Source organism: Pleurotus ostreatus, assembly GCF_014466165.1.
Source record: "Pleurotus ostreatus strain PC9 chromosome Unknown scaffold_9, whole genome shotgun sequence".
Lineage (NCBI taxonomy): Eukaryota > Fungi > Basidiomycota > Agaricomycetes > Agaricales > Pleurotaceae > Pleurotus > Pleurotus ostreatus.
Genome location: NW_023503164.1, coordinates 248,220 through 261,303, shown reverse-complemented (window position 1 = coordinate 261,303; position 13,084 = coordinate 248,220). Strand labels below are relative to the sequence as shown.

Sequence of the window (13,084 nt, the reverse complement as noted above, 5' to 3'; positions counted from 1 at the left end):
CACTTCTATTCCTGCTTCTTGATTCCTCTTCTTTTCCTCCTGCTTGGCAATGACCCATTGAGTGTGTATGAATAACAGCACATGCATCGTGAAGTCAAAGTTGCTAACTGTCATTCGGTTGAGAACAGTCTGGAAACCTCCAATCCATGCATTGAGCTGTTCACAGGCCTAAGCTCAAATTAGACAAGTATGACTGCTAGACCACTAAATTCACTTACCTGAGTGTTGAAAGCCCTCTTATAGTAAGAATTGCCTTGCTTGTCATTGGCAACCACTACAAGATTTGGTGCATCTCCATTGAGGGGTGCTGGATTGCACCAGGTCTGGCAAAGATGATCAGTGATCCGGTGGTTGATGTAGTGGTATGAGTCCACAATAATCCTAGTCGTTGGCTTCCAAGCAGGCCAGTGTATATCTGGCAGTTCACCACGTCTACAAGTGAACACCAACTGAATCCAGTTGGTCTGGTCCGACCAGTTGGACACCAACTCAAGTCAACTGAACTACCAACTGAACACCAACTCAACCAAGTAAGTTCACTTACATTCAGTTCTGTTCAGTTCCACACCAAGTGACTACCACTTGAACACCACTTTATATAGTTGGAGAAGTTTCAGTTGGTGTCCAATTAATATCCAAGTGGTGTCCATGTGAACTGTGCATAGTAGAGTCAGTAGAAGTAGAAGAGATTGTTCAACTGGTGTTCAGTTGGTATTCAGGTGGGTTTCAAGTGGACTTTGGACTTGACAGAATTTACACAAGTCCAAATGGTGTTCAAGTGAACCTCACTTGGTGGTCAATTGGGGTCAAGTGGTATGAGTTGGAGTACAGACATTGTTACAAGTGTCACTATATTGGGGAGTGTTTCGTTCGCTCCCAGTTGGTGTTCAAGTGGCCACCAACTGAATACCAGCTGGGTGTGATCTTCTACAGATACAAGTCCAAGCATACATTACAGTTGATATTCAAGTGGTATCCAAGTGGCAGCCAGGTGGTGGCCAAGTGATATCCAGGTGGTGTCCAAGTGATGTCCAAGTGATGTCCAAGTGGTGTTCAAGTGATATTCAAGTGATATTCAATTGTTGCTCAAGTGGTGTTCAACTGAAGTTCAACTGATATACAAGTGAATGTCAAGTGAACTACAAGTGAACTACAAGTGAATTTGCTCATATTCAATCATCATCATCTTGCATCTCTTGCAGCCCATATCTCACTCCATTCTCATCCTCTTCATCCTCACTTTCATCACCTGCTTCTTCTTCCCTTCCCTGCTGCCTGGCAATAACACGCTGGGTGTGCAAGAACAGCAACACATGCATGGTGAAGTCAAAGTTGCTGACAGTCATCCGGTTGAGGACTGTCTGGAACCCACCCAACCATGCATTGAGTTGTTCACAAGCCTAAGTACAACAAATGAGACAAGTACAAGTGGCTGACTAGTAGAATCACTTACCTGAGTGTTGAAGGCCCTCTTGTAGTACGGGTTGCCTTGTTTGTCTTTATCAACCACCACCAAGTTGGGGGCATCTCCATTGAGAGGTGCAGGATTGCACCAAGTCCGACAGAGGTGGTGAGTCACTCGGTGATTGATGTAGTGGTAAGAGTCGACAATGATTCGAGTGGTGGGTTCCCAAGCAGGCCAGTGCCCTTGCCTGACGATATGCTTGAGTAAGGCGCACCCCTTGTCAATGGCAATGTAGCTGGGGCGTGAGGCAGGATTGGGATAGACATCTTCAAGGAAGCGAAGAATCTGTTGAAGTGATGTGCACACTTGTTGTACAAATGTGTAACAAAGTTGCGCTACATAAGCGCCCGGTTCCCACGCATTGGGGACCACCCATAGACACTGCCAACACCCATTGGGACAACCCAGGTCATCATGGGATGACTGGTGTTGACAGGATTGCTAAAAGTGCGCAAGCACTGTTTAGCAATCTGTACATACATTACAAGCGCACGACTCCCACGGTCAATGCAACGTTCCCACGTTCAGCGCCCCATTAGTAGGTCTGTTGACCTCTATTGTGACCGCCGGAACAGGCACCGGAACGCCTCGGTCTCCGCAGGGAAGCAAAAGGAGCGAAAATAAAACATGGAGCCATCATTAGAATGATGTCTGGCATGTTCCCAAGCTGCTCCGGAGCTAATCAAATTCGGACGCGATTTAGTGGACACCAATCTTCACGCCTCGCGCAGAACAGTACCCGTGGGAACCTGGGATGGTCATTTTCCATACATGTCTAGAGTAATAGACACAAAGAGTCAATAGAGCGCAAATCATTACATATTATTGATTGATTGCATCAACACATCATTAGTGATTGTTACCAAGGCAATTAGAGTGCATTAGGACGCTTCTACAAGCTTCTGATCAAACTATAATAGCCTATAGTTTAACAGAATCTTGGCCACCCCTTCTGACTTGGCAAACTTGTGCCAGGCAAGGACCACACTGTAAGGGCAACCTCAAGATGGCCGACAGCGCAGGCCTAGCAGAGGGAGAATCCAAAGATAATGAATAAGACTAACTACAGTACATGAGAGGGCTGCTCACCTAGCAGAGGGAGAATCCAAAGAGAACAGGATAAGGATTCTCCATGCTAGGAAGCGAAGTATATACTGTAGTAGTGTGAGAGGAATGCAGGATAACTGTACAGTACACCAGCCACAAGTCCGAGTGAATATCACAAGGTACAAGGAAACATGTGATAATGAAGTGGAGGGTAAATGCACAGGAGTCGTGCCAGCGACTTGGGGAAGTAAGGGCGAAGAGTAATGAAGTGGGGGAAAAGGATAGAGGTAACCCGGACGAGCCCCAAAGAGTATAGACAAGTCCGAGCGAGTCCGAAGTGTCTGAAACGAGTCCGAGCAAGTCCGAAGTGTCCGAAGTGCGGGAAGACTCCGGAGTCACCGGACACGGCTCGGATGCGAAAGGAGTGGGTGGAAAGGAAGTGGAAAGGAAAGGGAGCGAAAAGGAACGAAGGGGAATGAAGGGAATGTAGGTAAGAGTCCATGGGATGAAGGAAAGGAGAGAAAATAGGAGTGTCCCCTTACACACACCACATGGAGCACAGATGGTCTCCACGCAGTAGAACCTAGGAGCAGAGAAGTAGTTGTTATACTTGCTGCCACTGACCTGTTCAACCTCCTGCTCTGCAAGGTCGTCATGCTCTGGCAACTCTGCTCCTCCACCAACAGGCAACCACTCCTGCCTCTCCTCCTGAGCCCTCCTCAACATCCTCTGAACTCCTAAGAGTGAGGAGTTGGCATAGCGAGCACGGTAGACCCTCCACTGCTCCTGGTGATTGACACATGCCTGAGTCCCAGCCACCTTGACTCTGACACAGTCTTTCATGCGACAACGGACCCCCATCTCGTCCTGATGTGCCTTGCAAAACACTCCAGTCTGAGCATTAAGCAATCCCACCTCGCACCCTGGCATGGCACAGTGACGAGGCCCCATGACAATGCCATCAATAACAATCATGCGAACGTCAGCAGGATTGCTAAGGGCAGCCCCCCAGCAGGTTCAGATGCATCACTGGCTGGGACATCATCAACATCCATGGCCTCAGCATCTTCCACAGCAGGGCCTGCATACTCTGGGACAGCATGATTTTCATCATGGCCAGCAAGAGCAGCAGGATTGTCAGGCTGATTAGGGATCACGTCAGCCACATCCTTGAATGCATGACAACACTCATCGCAAGAATGCCCCTCTGCACTGCGGATGATTCCCCCATCTCCCAGATACTCATAAGCAGCAGTCACGAGGTCCTTGACAGCCATGTTGTCCACAAAGAGGAGCTCAGCACCACTAGGCTCAGCAAGCAACCGGATGGACTCCAAGACAAAAGCCTTCCAGGTATGCCTGCGAGTGAGTTTGAATGTGGTGCCACTGGGCTGGACAAAGGAGTAGTTCCAGAACTCAGTTACTGCAGCTGTCGAGGCATGAAAGCTGTAGTTGGCATTGACAATAGCCCTGGAGACCAGGCGGTCAACCCAGACCTGAGTTCCGACTTTGAGGTATTTGGTGTCTGGAAGGTGAATGGCAAGGCGGCGATCGTTAGAAGGGTCGTTGAAGCTCTCATGGTCAGCCCAGAACATGGAGGAACATGCAGGACATTTCCCTGCAAGTACTGGAACCTTCTCAAAGCACTCGCTCCCCCTAAGCAAGGTGGCTTTGGAGACATCACGGTACCACTGGTAGTGAGTCAGAGCACGACCAGGACATGTAGCATCGGAGCATTGCATGACAGTGGGAGTGATGATGAGGACAGGGCGAATATTGGCAGTGGAGATGGGAAGGAGCTTGCGACGCAAAGTACCTCTTTTGTTATGAGAGTAAAGATTGAGGGAGCGACAAAAGAAGTCAAGCTTTTTACCCAGAATAGTGGTCTGTTGCTTTGGAGACTGGTCTTCATGGCGATCGGTGGGGAGGAATAGGGTGTCGTAGGTAGTTCTGGCATCAGAAGAGACAGAGGTGTTGGTGCTAGAACCAGATGCAGAGCCAGAGTTGGAGCCAGAGTCAGAGCCAGAGTCAGAGTCAGTGTTCATTTCAGTATCCGAATCATCATCAGCAACAAGGGAGTCAAGCTGAAGCCTGTCTTTGATAGCACGGACAAAGGCAGCCATCCAGCTAGTCACGACCTGAGTGTTGGTAGGGACAGCTTGTTGTTGACCATGGAGGTTGAGAAGGTCGGTGTTGTTGGTGACACTGAAGAGGAGCATCAAGACAGTGGCAAGAGTGATGTCGGCACCAAAGCTGGACTTGATCACTTTGGCAAAGTCTGCAAAAAGGATGCCTGGGAAGGGATCCTCCAGTGATGCTGCAGAGACACATGGAAGGAGTCCGAGGAGCAGCCAGAAAGAGAGCAGCATGAGCAGGGCCTGTAAAGAAAAACTGCTGAAGTCAGTACAAGTTGAAATGCAAGGTGAGATTCAAACAAGAAATGGCAACACGAAATCATTTGAATTACAACTATGATTCACAAACAGACTACCTACTTCGAAGTTGAGGCCTTCTTGGACTTCTTTTCCTTGGCCAGCCTGGCCTTCTCCTTGGCCCTCTTCTCCTTGTCCTCCTTGTCCTTCAACTCCTTCGTGACAGCTGCCAAGTTCTCCTTCGTAAGCTTGCGAGTTCCCCAGACAGCTCTGTGTTCCTCTGAGCTCTGATCGTAAGTGGGGTCGTTCAACAGAGCATGGAGGATGGGGAACTGCTCAGCGTTGTCGAACATCTTGGAGTAGGTGTTGTAGTTGGTCTTGCGGATGTAGAGTGAGCGAAGTTCGTCGATGGAAAGATCACGACCAGTCCACTTCCCTGCATTCTTCAGTTCCAACCACTTTGCTGGGACTTGGGCAGCTGCCTTCATCTGAGCATAGATCTGCAGGATCTCACCCTTCTGAGATGCCTTGGGCGTCATGCTGTAGGGCACCTTCAGCATGATGGCAAGCTGAAGAAGGGCAGGGTCAGAGAAGGCAGTGGTGAGCTGCTGGGAAATGGTAAGCGAGGCGGTGTCAGCACCAGCAGTGGGGACGGAGGCAGAGGGGGCAAGAGATGAGATGGTGGAGGGAGCGTCGACAGAGGTGACAGAGGGGGAAGGAGGGGTGTGGAAGCCAGAGCCTTGGGTTGAGCGTTCCTGAGTGAGATAGAGTCAGAATTTTTTTCAAGTCAAGTCGGAATTTGCTTACCATTAACAACTCCATTTCCTTGTTGTTGTCCCACTCAACAGGCTCATCCCCCTCAATAGCCACAGCAAATGGGCCCTTCATCTCCCCAGTCATCGTTGACCCACAACGAGATGTCAGAGTCTAAATGGCAACAAATAGTAAGCAAAAAACGCGAAGTCAAAATGTGTAACATACCTGCAAGAGCAGTCATTTTCTTGACCATAGCCTTGAGGACAGGCCACAAGGTGTAAGCCAAAGGGATCCTTACAGCACGGGGCTTAGCGATGGTGCGGTCCTCATGCTTGTACACCAAGACCCTGCCCTCATTGCAAATGGGGACAAGGTCTGGTTGCTGGGTATCTAAGAAAGAAGTCAGTAAGTGAGCCAAGTATGAAAAGCACAAACTCACTGAAGTCAGCCATGTTGGGGGCTACCCCATGTCCTTTGGCCCTTGCAACTCCACCCATGGTACGGGAGGCGCCTTGCAAATCATTGAAGTCGTCAGCGATGGGAGAGGAAGGCATATCGTTGAACCCAGCAAAGACAGGAGCAGGCAAAGGTGTATTGTTGGCATGGTCAGCCTTGCTGCGCTGAGCTACATGGCGATGGGCGATGGGAGAGGCGCTAGCCTGACGCTTGGAGGCAGGCAGGTTGCGAGGGGTGATGTTGGAGTCGAGGTCCATGGCATCGTCACCTGTGTCAGAACTCTTGTCGTCACCTGCATTGGACACCTCATCACTCAACATCTTTTCCTTCTCCTCCTCGCTCGACGTCTTCTCCTTCTCTTCATCGTCATCCACATCTCCTGGCCCTTCATCACTCGACTTCTTTTCCTCCTCCTGATCCTCCTCTTCTTCGTCATTATCCTCTGGCTCATCCTCTGCGTCAGATGAGCCGAGATTGGTCAAGTTGCGACCTTTCCCCTTGTCTACGACTTGGGGAACATCACCCGGATCAGCACGGCAAACATGGGTGGAGACAATCCTCGGAGCGACTGGGGGTAGGAGAACCCCAGTCCCAGCTCGACGAGGTGGCGGAGCAAGAGCAGCCCCACTCTCACTGAGAATTCTAGACGTACTGGTGCGGACAGTCAGTTTGTGGACACAAGCAAGAGCAAGTAAAAACGTACACAGTCATCTTCTGCACTGTAGGTTCTGTTAAACTATAGGTTATTATAGTCTGATTAGAAGCTTGTAGAAGCGTCCTAATGCACTCTAATTGCCTTGGGAACAATCACTAATGATGTTGATGCAATCAATCAATAATATGTAATGATTTGCACTCTATTGACTCTTTGTGTCTATTACTCTAGACATGTAAGGAAAATGACCATCCCAGGTTCCCACGGGTACTGTTCTGCGCGAGGCGTGAATATAGGTGTCCGCTAAATCGCGTCCGAATTTGATTAGCTCCGGAGCAGCTTGGGAACATGCCAGACATCATTACAATGATGGCTCTGTTGAAGTGATGTGCACACTTGTTGTACAAATGTATAACAAAGTTGCGCTATACCAAGCGCCCGGTTCCCACGCATTGGGGACCACCCATAGACACTGCCAACACCCATGGGGACAACCCAGGTCATCATGGGATGACTGGTGTTGACAGCATTGCTAAAAGTGCGCAAGCACTGTTTAGCAAACTGTACATACTTTACAAGCGCACGACTCCCACGGTCAATGCAATGTTCCCACGTTCAGCGCCCCATTAGTAGGTCTGTTGACCTCTATTGAACGCCTCGGTCTCAGCAGGGAAGCAAAAGGAGCGAAAATAAAACATGGAGCCATCATTAGATTGATGTCTGGCATGTTCCCAAGCTGCTCCGGAGCTAATCAAATTCGGACGCGATTTAGTGGACACCTATATTCACGCCTCGCGCAGAACAGTACCCGTGGGAACCTGGGATGGTCATTTTCCTTACATGTCTAGAGTAATAGACACAAAGAGTCAATAGAGCGCAAATCATTACATATTATTGATTGATTGCATCAACATCATTAGTGATTGTTACCAAGGCAATTAGAGTGCATTAGGACGCTTCTACAAGCTTCTGATCAAACTATAATAGCCTATAGTTTAACAGGCTCCATGTTTCATTTTCGCTCCTTTTGCTTCCCTGCTGAGACCGAGGCGTTCCGGTGCCTGTTCCGGCCGTCACAATAGAGGTCAATAGACCTACTAATGGGGCGCTGAACGTGGGAACGTTGCATTGACCGTGGGAGTCGTGCGCTTGTAAAGTATGTACAGATTGCTAAACAGTGCTTGCGCACTTTTAGCAATACTGTCAACACCAGTCATCCCATGATGACCTGGGTTGTCCCCATGGGTGTTGGCAGTGTCTATGGGTGGTCCCCAATGCGTGGGAACCGGGCGCTTGGTATAGCGCAACTTTGTTATACATTTGTACAACAAGTGTGCACATCACTTCAACATTCAACACTTTTGCGGAACACTTTGCCCTCTTTGTTGAGACATGTCCAACAGACTGCTTGGCGATTATGGATAACATGGAGTACTACTATCTCAGCACCGAAGCAGCGAAGATTGATAAGCCTACCGCCGAATTAGGCCCTATGCATCGTATCGCTGATATGGACTCCGATGATGCTGGAGTCTTTGCTGCGATTGACGCCTCCTTCACCGCCATCGCGACAGGGCTCTTGATTACAGACGATGACATCAAGGCAGAGAGGCTTGCCGTCTATACGTTGGCTGACCAAAAATTCATGCAACAGGCCATGGCACATGCTTACAATGGACATGTTTTCGAGGATGCTGTAACACCTGGCCAACCATGGATGGCGATCTCTTGAGTGGCAAGCAATGTGGATTCTGAAATATTTGATGCTTGGCGCTCTCAACTTAAACACTATACCCGTGCCAACGATGAAGAAGCAGTCGGCTTGGCTGCTGTCACAGACTCAGACATATGCAATGTAGGCAGCCTGAGGACACTACAGGCGAAGTGTTTGCCTGGCGTAGTCGTCGACGATACGGTTGAGCTTTCCAGTGGAGGACTTTTCTCTCCAAAGATACGTCTCAACGCCAAACAACAACGGGCATACGACATTGTGAATCTCCATTTGCTATGCTCCTTTACAACCGGGGATGGATCACAGCTTTTGATGATAGTCAACAGTCCCAGTGGGACGGGGAAGAGTGCTCTCATTGATGCCATTACAGATCTGATGTCAAGCTTTGGTGTCGGCCATTGGTTGGCAAAAACTGCCACATCTTGGGTCGCTGCCACCAGGATAGGCGGAACAACCGCTCATTCATGGGCAGGACTCGGCATAGCCACAAAAGGGGGGATGGCTCAGAATGCCTCAGCAAAGACTCTGGCAAAGAGAAAGTCAAACATGGAATACACCAGATATTTGCTGATAGACGAATTCTCGATGTTGACAAAGGGCTTCCTGGAGAGCTTGTCCGAGGTTCTACCACCAACTCCTCCTATTTGTTGACGCAAGCTGATGCATCCACAGGCCTGCTGTCAAACGAAATGCCGCATCGGCAATTGCAATCGTGGGGCCTTCGGCGGACTGAACATCATTTCCTTTGGTGACTTCCATCAATTCCTGCCCATCATACGCAAAGAGGCCCTATACTATCCAGACAATGCTAGACTGGGCGCTCAGGTAGGCCAGCAGCTTTATGAGCTGTTCACGACTGTGGTCACTCTGACGACACAGATGCAGGTGAGAGACGAGGCTTGGACGGCAATGCTGGAGCGTCTGAGAGAGGGTGCTTGCACTAGTGCCGACATTCGCATGGTGAAAGGACTAGACATATCAGCCAACTCGTGCCCCACTACAGACTTCTCAGTGGCTCCGTGGAACGACACTGTGCTAGTTACATCCAGGAATAGTGTCAGGGACGCTTGGAACACTGCTGCACTGTGCCGACATTCCTTGTCGACAGGGCAATTGACCTATGTGTGCCCAGCGGAAGACACCATCAGTAAAGATAGGTGTCCTCTGAGCAGACTGGAAAAACTAATTGCGGCTGGCATGGCCGGGAAAGCAACAGGAAGGTTAGCGTTCAGAACAAATGTGGCAATAGGCATGCGAGGCATGGTGCTTCTGAATATTGCGGCTGAGTCAGATCTAGCCAATGGTAGCAGAGGCACAGTGGTAGATATCGCCCTCAACGCTTGCAACGACGAACTTGTGGTCTCAGAGGACGGCCAGGTTAGACTCAAATATCCGCCTGCGTGTGTGACTTTCCGGCTGGATCACTCAACCTTTCCCCAATTCAATGGCTTGGGGAGGAATGAGATACCCCTCTTCCCATCCAAAACGAGCTACTCCCTGCTGCTAGAGAACGGTTGGAAAAAGACAGTACAAAGGCGTCAACTCGCAATCACTCCTGCATACACTTTTACAGACTACAAGTCGCAAGGTCAGACTATAGAGCATGTTGTCGTCGATCTTGCCGAGTCTACCCGGATCTCTATGGACCTGTTCCACACATATGTTGCTCTGTCTAGGTTGCGTGGCCGGGACAGCATCCGCTTGTTAAGAGACTTTGACAGCTGGTTGCTGACAACACACCCTAGTGTTCATCTCAGGCCCGAAGATGCCAGATTGGAGAGGCTGAATGTGGCAACTGCTAGAGAACTGCTCGACCTTAATGGTGCCAGCAGCAAGACCATTTAGCTCTAAGTTTCACACTACGTAGGCATCAAATGTGCATTACATACTACTATGATCACGGACACGTCTGACACAGGGATTGCCTTGGCCATTCTGGTACATTGGGACACCGTCGCTCAAATATTTAAGTCGGGCAGTCATACAATAGCAACCATTGACTACCTATGGAAGCGAAGCCAACATTCAAGCTGTAAGTCGGTGCGTGAATGAGTCTCTATGCTGGAGCAGCACTTACAATTTTGACAGTGGCCTCAAGCATGCCAGCAAGAGCTACCTTGTTGGGATTGGCAGTATCAGGCAGCCTGATCCTCAGCCCAGGAACTGCACCGCATTAAAGCTGAGATCAAATGCGGTTGGAAGTTGTGGATTGCAGGCCTGAAGTTGCCGGCGAGTGAGAGTTTAGTTGTGGCTGCAATATCCCTATGCTGGCGTGCTACATAGACCTGGCTGGCAAGGTTCCGCCCTGGAAGACAGATATGATTTGCGTGAATGTACTTCATGTGAAGTTGACCATTGGCTTGGTTGGGTACAGGGTTTTCCTTATGTGAGTGGAGGGCATTGTACAAGATGGGCGATTGGAAGCGTCAGGTGAGCCTTTGGTGGAGGCTGCGGCGACAAACGGCCTTTCTGTAGGAGTGTTGCCTGACGGTTCCTTCTGTGAGCAGTTCGTAGTAATGCTTTAACCTGGGACATTAGCATGACATCGCTGTCGCGATGAGCACTGGTCAGGCCCTTCAAGATCAACCTGGCTTCTGTGGTGTGTCTCTATCAGTGGTTGGGTAGTGTGCGCGAGGACTTCAATCACCATTATATATGTGCCATATCTGCTACAATGAGGATTACTCCCTGCCTGAGAGCCACCACCTCAGGTACGTCAAGTAAAACATGGCATGTGCGATTTCTGTGGGCGACTTCAGTGGCTGTGTGATGCAAAAGCACAACTAGAAATTTGACGCACCACTGTCTGACATGACATATTCAACAGGCACTAGAGAAGGCATCCCGGCGTCACTGTCAGCGTCTACTTCAGCATGGTTCGAGTTCGCTGGGCTGGCGGCAGGCGCCAAGACGGGCAGCAGTTCTGCAGGCGGGTCCGGGCCCACCTGGAGCCTAAGGTTGATGTCCGCGGCAACCATTCAAGCTACATCGGTTGGACCTACATCCAGCCGTGACTACACGGTGGAGACAATGCCCACCACAGCGACAAGAAGCCACTTTCTGTGTCACAGAACAATGAACACCTTCGCATGGACCATGCCAAATGAAATGGCAGCTTCTTGGCAAAGCACAGCCGCCCTTCCTACTTTGGCTACGCCACATGTCGGTCAGTCGGTCAGGACGACGAGTATAGGCCTGCTCACATGGACGGAAGCGGTTTAATCCTACAAACGTCTGCTTGTGCCACCGGAGCAACCTGTACAACACGGTGCCATGTGACATTCCAGGGCCTTGGCCGAGCAACAGGTACTCGTGAGGCACATCACAGGAGCGCCCTCTATATTGGGCTTGGACTTGTCAGCCTGCGATAATGGCAAAGGTTGAACTCACTGATGATATATGTGAAGTTGGTGGCCATCAGGAAGTGGTATTCACACTCTGGCGTGAGTACGCATTATTTAGTATCATGGGTGGACAGCACGGATGGTGCATTGTTTGTTTGATATGATGATGCTTCGTTCTAGAGGGACGACAGGGTCAATGAAGATGTCGGGAGTCTGTAAGGGCAACCTCAAGATGGCTGACAGTGCAGGCCTAGCAGAGGGAGAATCCAAAGATAATGAATAAGACTAACTACAATACATGAGAGGGCTGCTCACCTAGCAGAGGGAGAATCCAAAGAGAACAGGATAAGGATTCTCCATGCTAGGAAGCGAAGTATATACTGTAGTAGTGTGAGAGGAATGCAGGATAACTGTACAGTACACCAGCCACAAGTCCGAGTGAATATCACAAGGTACAAGGAAACATGTGATAATGAAGTGGAGGGTAAATGCACAGGAGTTGTGCCAGCGACTTGGGGAAGTAAGGGCGAGGAGTAATGAAGTGGGGAAAGAGGATAGAGGTAACCCGGACGAGCCCCGAAGAGTATAGATGTGTCCGAGCAAGTCTGAAGTGTCCGAAGTTCGGGAAGACTCCGGAGTCACCGGACGTGGCTCGGATGCGAAAGGAGTGGGCGGAAAGGAAGTGGAAAGGAAGAGGAGCGAAAAGGAACAAAGGGGAACAAAGGAAATGTAGGTAAAAGTCTATGGGATGAAGGAAAGGAGAGAAAATAGGAGTGTCCCCTTACAGAGTCCGAGTCCTCGCGGAGTACCAATGTTATGAACAGGCTGTGCAGGTGGAAGATAAGCATGGAAGGTGACACACTTACCAACTTAAAGACCAGAGATCAAACCGGCATCGACGCAAAACATGGTGACCAGCTTCTCCCTGTCACTCAGTAAGTACTATTGGCACCCCAACGAAACATGCCTGAGGTGAAATGACATCCGTATCCATCTCAGACAACAAAGCACATTTCCGGCTGCACATTATGGGGCCACAATGTCATCAGGTCCGTCGAGTGGCAAGTTTACTACTCGGACATGGGTCGTTCATGGCAAGTGCACATATCTTGACGTGAAGTAGGTGCCTTTTGCGGCCCAGCAACTTTAAATTGTTGAGGGCATCCCAGTACACCTTAGACCGCCGCGGGCAGCTCGACAACAAACATTCAGAGGGTCAGATGCCGCGTGGAAGCGGCTGCTGGCAGATCCGAAGGC

General features: G+C 49.8%; 2 protein-coding genes across 2 annotated transcripts; both read right to left on the bottom strand.

Annotated features, from left to right (window-relative positions):
- Nucleotides 1-3,483: 3,483 nt before the first annotated feature.
- On the bottom strand, nt 3,484-6,807 carry PC9H_011304 (uncharacterized protein; the record flags this gene model as incomplete). Its single annotated transcript, XM_036780789.1, has 6 exons — nt 3,484-4,903; nt 5,008-5,639; nt 5,692-5,811; nt 5,939-6,030; nt 6,080-6,747; nt 6,800-6,807. The coding sequence occupies 6 exons, from the start codon at nt 6,805-6,807 to the stop codon at nt 3,484-3,486; spliced, it is 2,940 nt and encodes a 979-aa protein (XP_036626644.1).
- Nucleotides 6,808-11,164: 4,357 nt separating this feature from the next.
- On the bottom strand, nt 11,165-11,461 carry PC9H_011303 (uncharacterized protein; the record flags this gene model as incomplete). Its single annotated transcript, XM_036780788.1, has 2 exons — nt 11,165-11,226; nt 11,284-11,461. The coding sequence occupies 2 exons, from the start codon at nt 11,459-11,461 to the stop codon at nt 11,165-11,167; spliced, it is 240 nt and encodes a 79-aa protein (XP_036626643.1).
- Nucleotides 11,462-13,084: the final 1,623 nt, after the last annotated feature.